Raw genomic sequence first — 16,914 nt, forward strand, 5'->3', positions numbered from 1 at the left:
TCAATTTCCAGTTGAAAGTGCACATTTACTGTGATTCTATTTATACTAATATGCTTGTATGTTTACATACATATTCATGGATGCACTAGAATACATTATCTCCTTCAGGGAAATATAATACAATCACAAAAATGTTTAGTAACATACCAAGTAGTAGATTTCTAAATTATGTCAGTCCTGACTTAATTCTTTTGATTTACTGAAATGCAGTTATTGAAGAAAAACTTCTTTACAAAGAACTTTAAGCCAGAAAGAAGGCTCTGGAGAAAGGAGGAGTTACAGCAATAGACTGAATCCTCGCTGGCGGGTGCGGTGTATGAACTTTAAGATAATGAACTGAATAGAGGTCTTGGCATGTGAGTCTCCTTTCTTTCAAATGGGAGGTAGCTCTTAGGAGTTGCTGGCAAAGATACGGTGTAAGGCTGAGCTGAAGGGCTCCACAGCAAGGAGGCCATCAGCACATTGCAGCTGCTGCTGTCAGGTTATGTTGTATGCACTGTTGCAGAGGATTACTCTTTATGAAAAAGAGAGTACTGACAGGTTCCTAATGAGAATAGGCAATAGGAAAATCCAATAAAATAATAATAGAAAACATCATTTAGCATAAATTGCATATATACTCATGCAGCCTTGTAGTTTTTATATTTTAGCCTTATATTGTGAGGCTTCTTAAAAAATTGTTTTATGTGATATTTCTAAAACAGCCATGAATATGAGCAAGTAAATTTGCAGATGAAATCGTAGAATTATAGAATAGTTTGGATTGGAAGGGACCTTAATTTTAGATCACCTAATTCTTTCCCCACAGCCAGAGGCTGGAACAACTTCCACTAGGCCAGGTTGCTCAAAGCCCTGTTCAACCTGGCTGGAACACTTCCAGGGACGGGGCATCCACAACATCCTTGGGCAACCTATTCCAGTGCCTCACCACCCTCACAGTAAAGAACTTCTTCCTTATATTTAACCTAAATCTAGCCTCTTTTTTTTTTTTCTAAAAAAAAAACCCGTAACAAACAGACAAACAAAACCCCCCCAAAACCCAACAAAATAAAAAAAAAAAAACCAAAAAACATGTTTGAGTCAGTAGGCTTCCTAAATGGGCTCTTGCAATTTTGAGTGAGTTATTTGCAATTAGCAAAAGAATTACAATTCATGAATGGTGTGTTGAAAGAAGCAATGAAGCAGCTACTTATATTGGTCACTGTAAAACAGGTGAACACAGCACCTTTCTTCATTAATATACCAAAATTAAAACTTGCTATATGGTGAATGGGGGAAGCAGAGACAGATGTAGATGTTAGTACTGAAAAGTCAGTAACATATATGTTTAACTGTATTTAATTCTCCAAAGCACTTTTTTTATCCTCCACTTAGCAATAGTTGATACTTGTTAATGTAATACTGTCAATGATAAAAAGAGTCTTCCCTCAACATCTCTTTCCAGATGCTTCTTCCTGTCCCCAGTGTCCCTGTGCAACTGTTTGTTTTGTACCTAGTAAAGTAAATAAATCAGGGAACTGTTCTGAGCAAAAAAAAAAAAAGCCTCTGTTTACTGGGTTGTATCCCAGCAGATTCTGTTTCTCCAGAATGCTGTCTGGCTTTTCTTCAGCAACCAAGATACTCCAGAACAGGCATATTTTAATAACCAGAAGGTGCTGCAGTCCTATATAGATGTCTTTTGTGGCTGGAGAAGAACAGTTTGATTCCTTTAAACTAAACCTCGTACTCCAGGAACAAGCCTAAGGTGCTGCAATTGCTAATGGCTCTTGAGGTCATGAAAGCAGACTAAAATTACTGCAAGGTAGGTTTGGAATAACTCCAGTAATTATACTGTGAACATCTAGTACTCTGCATCATTTGCTCCATAGATCCTCTTCTCTTGTGCTGCGCAGTATGTGTGACAGTAAGTGGAGCTGTCTTAGGTGTCTGCAGAGAGCATATTGTTATCTTCCCTGAAGAGTGAGGCCAATATATGTTGTGCACAGATAAAGTTTTGTCCTGTACCCTTTTATGAGTTTTATGTACTTACTGAAGACCACTGTTAATGTTGCTTATGTTATCAATAGCCAACCAGTACATACTCATATTTCCCAGGATGCCCTTTCTAAAGATGCTTCCTTCCATTCAGCAGGCTGCAGAATGTTCTTTCACCTATTTATTTAGGTATTTATTTTATATTATTGTATTTTATTATTTATTTATTAGAACTATTGATTTTTTTCACACTTCACTGCACAGATGACCAGCTAGAATCAAAATATGACAACTGTTTTCATGCATGGTACACTATGGGCTGGTTGTATGGACAGTTGCCAGGGAAGGGGGTTTTCGTCATCTTGAAAAAAAGAGAAAATTTCTGGCTTGAAATCTATAATTAGTAAGTTTTATGCAAAAGTCAACCATTTCCTACTTTTCTAGCTGTGTTTTGGACTGGCCTTAGTGAAGTCTGACTGAGCAAGGTGTGCTTAGTCTGAACGCAGATCAAGGCTCCTTCTTTGATAAATATCCGTCAGAAGACTGAACATATCACACCTTTATGTTGTACCAGGCTTCATGAGGGCTTTATTAAAACCCCAATTTCCTGTCTAAAGTATGTATTTTCATGACCTTAATAAACTACTTAATGTAGTCTAAGAAGCTAGAGGTTACTGATGCTGCTGTCTGTGTGGGCCTGATGAGCACAGTTAATAGTTGTCATAATAATAAATGCCATTATTTTGGTTGTTATGTGACAGAAATAAAGCTAGAGGTGTGGCCTTTGCAGAAAAGACACAGCAATCCATCAGCTTGCGCAAACACTTGATGTTGCTTTAGCCATCTGCAGAACATCTTTTAGAGTCTAAATAACAATAGCACTAGCTTACCAAAACCATGAAAGCATGGGTGTCTAAAAAATAGTACGTTCTGTGAAAGCAATACTATTTGTCAGCTGCTGACATGAACAGATTTGCTTTAGGTTGCCTTAGGAGACCAGCCTTGAAAAGAAAGTCGTTTATTCCTCCTACGGAAAAATCTTCATTCAACACTAACACTAAAGCCAGTATAAACAGAAACCTCCCCATTGAAAGACAGATAGAATTTTAAACAATTGTAGCTGAAAGTCAAATCCATTTGTAATATTTACTTAAGAAAGGGAGAAATAATGTGCTCATTACATGAGACAGCTTTTTTCTTTTTTAGATTTTAACCTATTGATAGATACGGAAGATTTTATCATGGAATTTGGTGCTGGAGACTTGGCACCAAGTTCAACTATTAGTGTTGTTTGTGAGCGATGTAAGAGCAAAGTTCTGTGAAAGCTCAAGTATTTGTGCAAGTCAAAACGTGTTATGATATTCTTGTCTTAGGCACAGTACAAAGACAAGCAGACCATTTCTCTCATCCCAAAGATATTACGATTAAAATAAAAGATTTAAGATGGGTCATAGTTCGGAAAGGAAGGGATTCTATAGGTATGTAGCGAATAAAAAACAGACTAGGGACAACGTAGGCCCCGTCTGGAAGCTATCGGGAGAACTGGCTACACAGGATTTGGAGAAGGGTGAGGTTCTGAATGACTTCTTTGCCTTGGTCTTCACTGGCAAAGGCTCTGACTGCACCACCCAACTCTTGGAAGGTACACGCAGGGACTGTGAGAATGAAGACCTTGCACCCACTGTAGGAGAGGATCTGGTTTGAGACCATCTTAAAAACCTGAACGTGCACAAGTCCATGGGACCTGATGAAATCCATCTGCTTGTCCTGAAGGAGCTGGCGAATGAAGTTGCTAAGCCGCTGGCCATCATATTTATAAAATCATGGCAGTCAGGTGAAGTTCCCGACGACTGGAAAAAGGGAAATATAACCCCCATTTTCAAGAAGGGGACTAGTCTTGTTCAACATCTTTGTCAGTGACATGGACAGTGGGATTGAGTGCTCCCTCAGCAAGTTTGCCAATGACACCAAGCTCTGTGGTTCGCTTGATACACTGGAGGAAAGGAATTCCATCCAGAGGGACCTCGACACGCTTATGAGGTGGGCTGATGCCAACCTCATGAAGTTTAACCATGTCAAGTGCAAGGTCCTACACCTGGGTCAGAGCAATCCCAGGCACAGCTACAGGTTGGGAAAAGAAGAAATTCAGAGCAGCCCTGCGGAGAAGGAGTTCGGGGTGTTGGTTGATGAGAAAATGAACATGAGCCGACATCAGTGTGCACTTGCAGCCCAGAAAGCCAACCGTATCCTGGGCTGCATCAAAAGGAGCATTACCTGCAGGTCGAAGGAGGTGATCCTGCCCCTCTACTCTGCTCTCGTGAGACCTCACCTGGAGTATTGTGTGCAGTTCTGGTGTCCTCAACATAAAAAGGACATGAAACTGTTGGAACAAGTCCAGAGGAGGACCACGAGGATGACTGGGGACTGGAGCACCTCCCAGATGAAGATAGAGAAAGTTGGGGCTGTTCAGCCTGGAGAAGAGAAGGCTGCGTGGAAACCACATAGCAGCCTTCCAGTATCTGAAGGGAGCCTATAGGGATGCTGAGGAGGGACTCTTCATTAGGAGCTGTAGTGACAGGACAAGGGGTAATGGGTTCAAACTTAAACAAGGGAAGTTCAGATTGGATATAAGGAGGAAATTCTTTCCTGTTAGGGTGGTGAGGCACTGGAATAGGTTGCCCAGGGAGGCTGTGAATGCTCCATCCATGGCAGTGTTCAATGCCAGGTTGGACGAAGCCTTGGGTGAGATGTCCCTGCCCATGGCAGGGGGGTTGGAACTAGATGATCTTAAGGTCCTTTCCAACCCTAACTATTCTATGATTCTATACAATTTCTCAAAATAAACATAATATTTTGGGGGGGAGCTTTGAGTTATTTTAGAAATCTATTTGCATCCAATAAAGCATCTTCATGTAAATACCAAGTAGCATTTGCAAATGAAGATCACCATGGAAAACCTTAGCAACTTCTCCTTATGTTTTGCCTTACTGATTGTACTTTCACTGAAGAGAGTATTAATATATTCAAGGGGATGTTAAGAATACATATTATCTAGAAGACTGAAACTCTGCTTTCAGGTAGTTCGTGCTTCGGAGTATATTATTGTTCTTATTTGTATGATTAAAAGTTTAATCTTGGGTTAAGAATTTTCTTTCAATTTAAGTCTGGGAATATATGATCAAATGACTTATCAAAAAGAGCATTGATTTTGTTTGGGTTTTTCCCTCTGTGCTATTGAAAGTTTTGAAGGAAAAAAAAGAATTCGATGAAATGGTGATTGCAGATGAACGATGGCAGGATAGCATACAGGACAAAGTCAGCAAACCACAACAGCAAAATTTCATGTGGCAAAAAGCCAAGGCAGTGTGAGCATCTTAAACCTGAGTGCATTCCTTTGAGGTATTTTTTTATTGAATAACAAAGCTAAATGTTAGATCATGGTTAGTCTTGATAAATTGTAGCAAGCAGAAGTTATCCAAAATCTGAGTAATTTTTCTTCTTGCACTGGCTGTCTACTACCATTCAAATGGACAAGGTTGTGTCTTTATATTTTTTTTACCCTAACACGTGTATTAGATGAAAATGTATGATATGTACTATTCTACATATATATACTCTTTTTTTTGCTTATCACAGTATAATTTAATGTTTTTTATTATTTCATAAATGATCTTAACTACTCTCTCTGGGTCAGAATCAGAGAATGTTAAGCAGATTTCCACAAGATAGGGTTATGTTGAGAGTAAGGCCCAAGGTGAGATTCAGAGATATATAAGGAGCATGTTAAGAGATCAAAGGATTGTTCATTTGTGTTTTCAATAAGGCATTGCTGGTAGCCTTACTGTGGCTTTTTCTAGATGTGAAAAAATAGAATTTGAGTTTTTTGAAGGCTTAGTTCTCAAGTAGATCATAGTTGTGTAGGCTACACAAGAAAATACTTCATTAAGGCTGTAACTCAGGGCACTTTGTTGCTTGCCAGGATGCCATGGAATTCACAGAATCACAGAATGGTTTGGGTTGGAAGGGACTTAAGAGGTCATCTAGTTCTAATTCCCATGACAAGGGAGGGACACCTTCCCCTAGACCAGGTTGCTCAAAGCTCCGTCCAACCTGGCCTTGAACACTGCCAGGGATGGGGCAGCCACAGCTTCTCTGGGCAACCTGCTCCAGTGCCTCACCATCCTTATAGGGATGAATTTATTCCTAATATCTGATTTAAATATACCCTGTTTCAGCTTAAAGCCAGTCCTCCTTGTCCTGTCACTACCTACCCTTGTAAAGAGTCCTTCTCCTGCTTTCTTGTATGCCCCCTTAGGTACTGTTAGAAGGCCTCCCTAGAGACTTCTCCGGGCTGAATGACTATTCTAGAAATACGTGTTTGTAGATGTTGCAATGTAAGAATCTAGCTTTTGTGAAGAATGCAAAAGTACACCTAAGTTATGTGACTTGATCAAATATGGATAAAGGCCTTCAATCTAAAGGAGTTGCTAGCTCTTCAGAATGCATTTAACTGTCCACTCCGTTTTTTTCTGTGTTGTTTGGTTTTATTTCTATTTTGCAATTCTTTATCTCTGAACATATTCCATTCAATCACTGTGCTTGGTGGTAATGGCACAGTGACAGTATAAACAGCTCAGTCATTTTGTTATCCTTTACATTGCTGGCATTTGAATTAATGTTTATTTGTCTTTCAATGCCTTCATGAAAAAAAGAGAATTTATTAAATGAGAGAATTTTGACTCCTTAAGACATGTGGTAAATGCTCCATCCCTGGCAGTATTCAAGGCCAGTTTTGATAAAGCCTTGGGTGTCATGGTCTAGTGTGAGATGTCAGGGGCATCAGACAGCAGGGGAGTTCGAACTCGATAATCTTAAGGCCCTTTCCAACCCTAACTATTCTGTGATTCTATGTGCCTACTAAAATACTGTAATTATTACTTAACAAGGACATCATTCCAAGAAAAGGTAAAACTATTTTAACATCTGACTGTGTCACATTTTCCAAGAGAGAGCAGTCATAGCAGAACCAAGGACCAGTCTACAGGAGATGTTATCCTAGACGAGTGTACAGGATTATATCTCCTTCACCCCATAAAGACGTGTATTATCAAGTCTATCTAGAGAACTCTTCAGCAAATTCTACAGCTAAGGCGATTTCACTCTATTCTTAAATAGATTGTTGCACTAATTTTCTGCCTTTTTAACCCCAGTTTTCCATCTCCTCCTACTCCCATCCCCCAAATCTTTTTGGCTACAAATTAAACCCGTTATTTGTATTATTGTCATGGAAAACTTACTGTCCCATTCATAGCATTCTTTCCCGTATCAGTGGGATATGTTCCTTCTTCCCTTCTATCTGCTTTTTTCAAGCTCCCTATCATTCCGCTGTGGAGAAAAGCAGATACCTAAAGGTTGACGAAGTTCCACGAAAACTATGGTCCTCTCAACTAGACGCAGTTTTTCACTGTTCTTAACATTGGCAAGTGAAGCAGAACTTCAGTTTGCATTTGGCAAATGGAAATTGGGGGTAAGCCTTTTAAAACTAGCTTTGCGTTACAGACTCCTACTCACTATGTGATCCATGATAATCCTCAGATCCTTTTCTGCAGAGTGCTACAGGGATTATTTGGGGTTTGTGCATTTGATTTCTCCATTTGGAGAGCACTACACTGTAACATTTATTGGACTTGATTTATTTATTTTTTTTTAATTACTGTTCTGACTGGTCAAAGTCATTTTGCTTTTTAAGGTTTTTCTCTGAAGAATAAAAATGGATGGCTGCCTTGTTCCTGCTGACAGAAAAAGGCGATTAATCAGTGCAGTTTTGGAGCCATGGGCTGGTCTGGCTTCATACCATTCTCATTCTGTGCCTACAATTTTGGACTCATTTGAGGTAGTAGTTTGCTTTTGCCTAGTCTCTCTGGCTAAGAAATGCTTGGAGCTAACTTAGAAACATGATGCACTGACACTAATCAGTAGTTAGCTGATATGAACATCTTCAGAATTGCTCAGTCTATGTAAGTGAAGCAGGAAGGAAAGATCTTTCTCCTGACATGCTATCTGGCTTGGTCAGGCATGACACCTGTCACATGGGGCTCTTTCACAAGAGTTTAGAATCAGAAGTTTTTGGTCACAGATTCTTGCTAAGTGTATCTACCGAGCTTTCTGCATTCCTGGTGACTACAAGGCTTTGTGATCTTCGCTTTCTTGCTGTGTCTGAGTATCCTAAATAGGCAGGTTTGGGAAGACACAGGCTTCATGGTGATGTTCTTCCAGGTCATCACTATTGATTTTAGTTTACCAGAAATAGAAGTATATTTCTGCAATGTTTCATACTGTCTCTTTCTGACCCTTGTGTAGGTTAGGCTAGGTTAGTTAGGCTAGGTTAGTTAGGATAGTCTTATGTGGTGCAGGGTTACAGCCTGTTGGAAAATAAGCTTTTTGTGTCACCCTTTTGTTCCCTTGCATATTTCCTCCCAGTCTGAACTAAGACAAAATCATTAGTCTGCCTTGATTTCCACTCATTTTAAATGGTATAGTTTCTCAGCAGCCCTGAGGTACTTTGCTCTGAGTATTGCTGCCTTCCTGAAGTATACTATCCCACATTTGGCAAAGGGTTACAGGTCAGTCAATAATATTTTTAGAATGGAGCCCTTCATAACCCCAGCTCTCCAGACATCTGTAAGCAAAACCAAAAAGAACTATAGGAGTTTTTTACACTGGAGATGCTGATTTTTAAATTCATAACTTATTTAGGAAAACTCAGTAAGATTTACTATAAGCTGGGTTCAATTTAAAAGAAGCTATAGAGAAATGGTTGCAAGAAAAGCAAATTCACTTAGAGCATTCTGCTGAGACAGAGCTGTAGCAAAACACAGAAGAGTATTTTTAAAAGAACAGTCACATAGCTATCTTAAAGATACATAGGGTAAAATTGTGGAATTTCAGGAGTTAACATTTATAAGGTATCCACTCTGAGCTTTTAAAATAAGCAGGAAATAGCATGCAAGGATAATGAGATAGCCTTAAAGTGGACAGGTGAGTTGGAGGCTGGTTCTCTCATCTTGCAGAGGCCATGCATGAAGCCCTGGCTCTAATTAAGGATTGAGTTTAATTAAGGAATTCAATTACCACTGAATTCAGCGTATCTGCTATTACACAGAGCAGACTGAATTCCTCCCAGTGATTATACTGGGCAATCCCATCAGCTTGTTCCTCTTGGGCAATTGAAAGCAGAATGCACCCAAAGAAATAAAAATCATTCCGTTTATGTTGGATTAGTTTTAGTTAACAAATAATCACAGCAAGGCACTTCCAGACTTTTGTCATCTTGTTTTTGTAAGAAATAGTCTTTAACTGTCTCATCTGAATATAGTACAAGCAGGCAGGAACATTAGATATAAAAGTCATTAACACATTTTTCTCTCTTTTTTGTTAATCTATGCAGTACACCACAATGTTGATTATTAAAAGCCTCTACACTGGAAAGTGGCTTCAGCAATTCTGCAAATTGGCTAGATTTGAAGCTGTTAATTATGCTGTATAGTGTATTCCACAAAGGCAGAAATGAGTGTGACTTGGCTCAGTTTTCATGAGAATAAATTGTAAAAATTGGACCTCTGTTTTGTTTGAACTCTGGCTTCATAGAGAACATGGACATTCCCTACAACAGGCTTGGCAAGGACAAATCATTAGTCCATTAAAAAATCAGAATATATTCATAGTAAAATCCCATACCTGGCAGAATGCCCATGGTTCTTGGGACTCCGCAGAGGTCTGAGGCTCATTACCAGAGGGTGCTTTTTATCATTTTGTCTAAGAAACTGACAAACATCTCAAATTTAAGTCTTCTATACATGCTGCCCATCTAACATTAAGGCAAATGATAAGCAAGGGTGAGGAAAGGATCATCTTTTGGCTTCGGCTCTCTACTTAGGTTTTTATGTAAATGTAGGTGTTGCATAGCAAATTATGACATAATACGTTTACGTTCAGGATGCTACTAATTCTGAAGTAGAGCTGTACATGTTTATATCATTTTCTGTTAAAGTATGAAAGCAGATAAAGAAATCATAGAAGAAAAAACAGTTCCGTAAATTCAAATGATTTTTAAATGTTCTAGAAATGGATTTGGATAAGGAGGTAGTATGTCAAATATTCAACTGTACCTTTGTAGCTGTTGCAAGATTCTAGAACTGTATCTAAAACTGGTTGAAAGACCCTGAAAGCAGCAGTAAATGTCCGGTGGGTCACAGTGATGAAAAGTAAAATGCCATTTTTGCAATTTCATCTAAAAGTTTAAGTGAGCTATTTAAAAAAAGAATGTAAGTTTGAGAGTTCATTTGTTCTTTTTTTAAACTGGAAAGAAAAAAAAGGTGAAAGAAAATTACCGTCTCAACCAATGCCTTAATCCATTAAAAAAAGAGGATTTTATAGTTTAATCACACCAAAATAACCAGTGTTAAATTCTTATACTTATTTGGTGTCATTTAAACTTTGCAGTAAATGCATACATTTCTGGTTTGGTTTTGAGGTTTTTTTGCATCTTTAAAGCAAGACAGGCAATACATAAGGAAACAACAGTATGATTCACGCTAATGTGTAGCATTCATTTGCTTATCAACAAGATGTATTAACATGGAAACAATGAACTAGCAAAGCCATCTTGTGCATGGAATTATTAAATTAAAAGTTTTCTGTTGCTAATTTGTTAGTAGGCTTCAGTTGTTTGGGAAAGCTCATACAAACTCATTTTGCAAAACTGATTATTAGATGAAATGCCCTCTGTCCTTGCCACTGGAGGAATAGCTCTGAATCAGGGCTGTGTCACAAATGGAGTTAGCTGAATGATCTCAGTTCAATACCATTTACCTAACAGAATTATGAAAATGATGCTGACATAATGAATAGATTCTGCTCAGACAAATGTAGTCCTCTGGAGACAATGGAAATTCAGTGTAGGGCTGTTTGCTTTCTTTTGTTGATATGAAGAGCTTTGATTCTACTACTAAAGTAAGTTCCTGTGCTTTTATCAGAATTAAGTTACTTTTATAATTTAACAAAGTTCAGTCTAGTAACAGAGATACAATTATAAAGCATTTTGGACTTGTTGGTTCTGGAAGGCATTCTCCTTAAATTATGCTTCTTAAGCAAGTGTATTTTGTTTGCTTTGATGAAATATGTTGACTAGAATAGCATGGTAGTTAGAGATAACACAGAACTGAATCCCTCTATGTATCCTAGAAAGAATATTGTGTTTTGTAGTCAGTGTTTCATGAGCAAACACAGGAACCAGCCTGTATAGTTGCTTCTGAAGGATACTTTCCACCATTTTTTTCTTTTGATTCGTCATCTTGTTCATATTCATACTTGTGAGAAAATTTTCAGCACATAAGTTTTTTCCATTTTACAGACGTGATCTGTGAACCATACACCAGTATGGGTCAAAGACAAATTATCATACTGAGAACAGTTTTGTTGTAAGATATAACAAGAATTAATGATTAAAAAAACAGCCTCAGAATGAAAACAATTAATCTTATGTCAATGTTAAGATTTTCAAAAGCAAAACTTGCCCAGTGTAAATTTCTTTTTCCCCACCATGTTCTTGGAGCACTGTGAGGCCCAAGAATGTTTTTCTGTGGTGTGTCTTTGTGGGCGTTCAGTGGGGCTGTGAAGTACAGATAACTGTAGCTCTCAGAGCGCTAGACATTTTTCAGAGGCATTTATTTGGAAAGAATTTCTGTTGGAATGTAAGAAATACTTTTACTTGTGCAGTCAGCAATGTATATGTAGCACTTCATGTAGAACAGACAAGAATCTTAAAATATTTTTCCTGTTAAAAAGCATCATGGGTTATTATTTGTCTTCTATATGAAATAAAATATATATTCATTCTTTTAGGGTGAAAAAGGAGATAAAGGAGAACCAGGACCAGAAGGCGTTCATGGAAGAGAGGTAAACTGAATGATAATGAAACAGTCAAGTTACAAACTTTTGGGAGGGATGGTTAAGCAATGAAATTTAGAATTTGTGTCAGGATGGATTTTGAAAACATATACACCAGGAGAGGTAACATCCACAAGATGATGGGGCAAGAAAAAGATTCATTCAGGTGAGATAGGAGTACTTAGGGCTTCAAGTTGGACAGAGGAGCTGTGAGTAAGGATGTGGTAGGTCCCATGATATTTCTGAAGGCTGAGGGCTCATGAGCAAAACTGAAACAAGTGTGGGGATTAAAGCAACACAGTATAGATGAGAATCATTCCTGGTTGGATAATCTGCTGGAAAAGAGAGTATTTCTGGAGGAAGGGTATAGCTAGGCCTGGAGCCTTGGTTTCTGAAAAGCAAAACATACAGGCCGCTAGCCATTCCTGGGTGAGCTCCATGAGTCTCTGTTGTGGCTTAACCCCAGCTCACTCTCTCACTCCAACCCTGCACCCCTGTAGGATGGGGACAATCAGAAAAAGGTTAAACCTGTGGGCTGAGATAAGAACAGCTTAATAATTAAAGTAAACTAAAATATAATAATAGTAATAAGAGTAATTGCAATGAAAGTGAAAAGAGAAAGGGAAATAAACCCCAAGAAACACAAGTGAATAACAATACAATTGCTCGCAACCGCTGACCGATACTCAGCTCAACCTGGAGCAGTGTTCAGGCAATTCCCTCCAGCTGGGCATCATACTGGGCATGATGTGTTATGGTATGGAATATCCTTTTTGCTAGTTTGGATCAACTATCCTGGCTGTGCTCCCTCCCGACTTCTTGTGCCCTTTCTCTTGCTCCTACAGAACATGGGAACCTGTAAAGTGCTTGATTTAAAGTGCTACTTAGCAACAACAAAACATCGGTGTGTTATCAGCATTGTTCTCACACCAAATCAAAACCACAGCACTATACCAGCTTCTGGGAAGAAAATTAACTCTATCCCAATCAAAACTGGGACAGTCACTCACTGTGCCATGTGGCATAGAGACTTTGAGTTAAAATTTCACTGCCTACTTAGTTAATTAGTCTGGCCTGAGGTAGAGCATGAATCTGTGTCTAAAAGTACTGGATAGTCCTGCTCATTGAATTCACATTCTAGCTTGAACCTAAGCTAACACTATAGACATGCCCAGCAATACACCTTACTTTTGCCTAATTTATTTTAAGATTGAAATTTTTTTTTTTGTATATTAAAACAAGGTGAGAAAGCAGAAATTCAGGTTTTTATTTTCAACACAATACAAAATGGCCAACTAGCCTGAATCAACAGCAAGATTAAAAAAACTAGATTTGTAAAGCAAGCCAGCAGTTTTCTTTATCCCCTCCTTCCCTTCCTGCCTTCTCCTTGACCTAGTTGGGGGTCAACCTGGGTTAAGGTTTTAATTCAGGATACTGTTGGGTCTCCTATTGCAAATCATCAGAGTTGAAGGCAGAAAGCATCTCAGAGGGATCTGAACCTGACTGTCCAAATTGTGTGGGGAATGACTGGCATTAGGACTGGAATCCAGACACAGGATTTGGAAAAAAACATGCAGCAAAGATTTTTTAAGCAACTTTGCCAAAAGAGTAAAGGGTCAGCATTTGACCCAAAAAATGCTATGACAGCATAGCTGGGTCTACTGAAAATACAGTAAAACAGACTACATAATTATGACACTTTTTATGTGATCTAGCTTTCTATGTGCACTGTAAACATAAAAATATTTTTCCTATTGTAATTTGTTATAATTTAATGCTATTGGGCTATTTTTGACTAATATCTGATGTCCTCCATAAGAAAACATATACTGTGTACTGAGCTGAAACTACGTTTAGGTATTCAGAGAGGTATTCTCTTGTAGCCTGCCTGTCTGTAAAGGTGAACCATATACTTCAGTCACGCATACATATATGCTGACAGCATGGAAAAAATACATCTGTGTTTCTTTCCATAGCTCTTGGGACATTTCTGTGTTGGTCTTACACGATCTCTTTTACTACATGGGATCTTGTTCCATAAACCTTTTAGGAAGAGTAAGGTATACCAAGTATCTGGTGAACTCTAGAACATATTTTACATAGTGGCACTGTGAAAGAGTGAAATACTGGACCTCTATATTTTTAAATACTTACTGAACTATTGTAATGTGTCAAGAAATGGTAGATTATCATCATGGGAACTCTCATTAAAATATTTTGGAAGTAAAATTGTGCAAGGCAATGTAATATTGTTTGAATCCACACATACTTCCATTTTAACAACCACACTTACATAAAATGCTTTGGATTCAGTTATCACTGTGCATGGAGATGTCAGTCATTAAGTTTAAATTTAAAGGACTGTGTGTCATTGGCTCTTGGTTGCTATCAGTGTCTCTCAAACTCATTCCACATAAAGAAATGTAACATCCGATATTTCTGAAATAATCAAGTTAATCTGCTTACATGGGTGTAATCTGCAGTGCTGCACAAAGAACGCCTGAAAACACTTAAAGCTAGTGGTACCGGCTGCTGGCAGCTGTTGTCTCTGCCTGGAGGAGTCAGAGCTTCCATACTCACAAGTGAAAAACTCGAAAATGATGACTGAACATTTTATCTTGCACAAATGGTAGAAACAGATTGGAATTTATTTTAATCAAAATCAGCAAAGTAGGTGTCACAGAACAATTTTGCTTGCTGTTACCACTTGCATTTTCCTAGCTGTACAAAAAGTTCTTGCTGAAATGAAGTAGCATGGCAGAGGGGAAACCAGATCTGATTTGGCAACTAGATTTTCTGTAATGTTGAAGAGATATCTAAAAAGCTTAATTTCCTTATCCCTCACTGGTTGTGCTAACTGAGCCAGTTAATCTCATTGAGAACCAGGTTTGGATGCAGGAACTGTGAATATATTTAACTGCTCTGCACATCTCCCAGTTTATCACTCCAGGAATCTGTGCCAAGATCTACAATACCGTGTCCCAGTCTGGGACATTATTCAAAATCCATCTGACAGCATGAATGCTTACTATAAATACTAGTAATGGGATTGCCATTGTTTTTAGCTCTTAAGGAGTGGTTATAAATAACATAATATACTGCTAATGTAGTCCTCCTGTGGTATGTGTTCACATTACATCTGTAAGCAGGTATTTGCTTGTATAATATGAGCAGTGAGTTTGTTTGAGTAGTATCTCTGGTTTATCCCTTAAGACTTTTTTAGCCACTTGACGTTTATAATGCTGTCATTTGTATCGCTGTAACAAGTGGCGATTCACAGACACATTGCCTGAAAGAAATCAGTTTATTCTCCATCAAGTCCACTGACATACACACTTTGGAGAGGGCAAACTAGTCATTTGCTCAATTTGAATGAGTAGGCATCAAGTGGAATGGCTTAATTGTGGGCCACTCAGTCCCTCATTACATGTAGTGAGATAAGTAACATTTTGACTATTGGATAGGGAAGGTCATGAGGGGAGTGGAGGGATGTCCATGAAGGGCGGGGAGCAGCCTACAGGGGCAGTTGTTAGGGGAGGTTGTGAGGGGCAGTCATGAGGGGTGCTCATGGGGGGCAGGTGTGAGGGACAGTCATGAGAGGAGCTTGTGAGGAGAGCTAATGAGGGGCAGTCATTAGGGGAGCTTGTGAGAGGCAGGCGTGAGGGGAGCTTGTGAGGGGCAGTTGAGAGGGACAGTTGTGAGGGGAGCTTGTGGGGTGAGCTTGTGAGGGGCGGGTGTGAGGGGAACTTGTGAGGAGAGCTCATGAGGGGCAGGCGTAAGGAGGGTTCATGAGAGGAGTTTGTGAGGGGCAGTCATGAGGGGAGCTAATGGGGGGCATTCATGAGGGGAGCTAATGAGAGGCAGTCATGAGCAGAGCTCGTGAGGGGCAGGTGTAAGGGGAGCTCGTGAGGGGCAGTCATGAGGGGAGCTCGTGAGAGGCAGTCATGAGGGGAGCTCGTGAGGGGCAGTCATGAGGGGAGCTCGTGAGAGGCAGTCATGAGGGGAGTTCATGAGAGGCAGGCATGAGGGGAGCTCGTGAGGGGGGTTTGGGAGGGGAGTTTTGGGGGGCAGTCATGGGGGATGTTCGTGAGGGGAGCTTGTGAGTGGACTTTGTGAAGGGTGCTCATGAGGGGTAGTTGGGAGGGGAGAGCAGGGGCAGCTGTGGGCTGTGTGGGTAGATGGGGGGTGGCAGCTGTACAAAGTAGGCCACTATGGAGGGTAGATGGGTGTGACTTTGAGTGGAGATCATGAGGGGCAGCCATGAGGGGAGATCATTTTGCCCTTAGTGACATGGTTTAGTGGTGTGCTTGGCAGTCTTTGGGTTATGGTTGGTCTTGATGATCTTAGAGGTCTTTTCCAGCCTAGTTGATTCTATCTGTCTCTGATCATATCCCATATGGAATAAGGACAAATTTGCAATACAAATATCCATGAAATTGTGAAGTAAGATCTATGTTATATTCATATGCTTGTCAGTCGAACTGAATTGGAAAGAAAAATCTTTGTCATTGAAAGTTTTAGACTCCTTTTGGAGTTATGTCGACTTGATCAGTCCAACTACTGTTTTGCTGACATAAATTAAATCCCTTAGCAAAAGGAGGTGAAAATAAAAAAAAATGTCATATATATCAACACGTGTCATGCATATGTAGGGGAAGAATAACATCTTTCATAAAAATTGGAGAAAAAGAAAGTTTAAAAAGTGCCCTGAAATTAAAATCTAGTTTATAATCTCTTAAACTATATGATTCACTAATTTTTTATTTATTTTTTTTCCTCCTGCTTTGAAAGTCAGTACCCTAAGTGACTTTTAGAAAACTTTCCTACATAAGGTGTTGTTACACTTTACATACCTGATGCCAAAGGATGGACCTCTGAAGTTAAGTGAGCAATGGAAAAACAGATAGGTTTCAAATGGAAAGACAGAATACATACCAGACCTTTAAATTTTTCTGCTTGTGGGAAAAGAAGCGGAAGCACAAACATTTTTAA

At 39.2% G+C, this 16,914-nt stretch overlaps 1 protein-coding gene across 2 annotated transcripts in view; it reads left to right on the top strand.

The window, feature by feature from the left end:
- The window catches only part of COL19A1 (collagen type XIX alpha 1 chain), a 183,476-nt gene that overhangs the window by 70,372 nt on the left and 96,190 nt on the right, over window positions 1-16,914 (top strand). For both annotated transcript variants that reach the window (XM_062608143.1, XM_062608142.1), the window contains exon 13: window positions 11,878-11,931. In XM_062608143.1, the coding sequence (XP_062464127.1) occupies window positions 11,878-11,931 (54 nt within the window). The remainder of the gene's footprint in view (window positions 1-11,877; window positions 11,932-16,914) is intronic.

This window comes from Pezoporus occidentalis, unplaced genomic scaffold (assembly GCF_034315485.1).
Source record: "Pezoporus occidentalis ecotype Australia unplaced genomic scaffold, CSIRO_AGI_Poc_V1 ctg13, whole genome shotgun sequence".
Classification (NCBI taxonomy): Eukaryota; Metazoa; Chordata; class Aves; order Psittaciformes; family Psittacidae; genus Pezoporus; species Pezoporus occidentalis.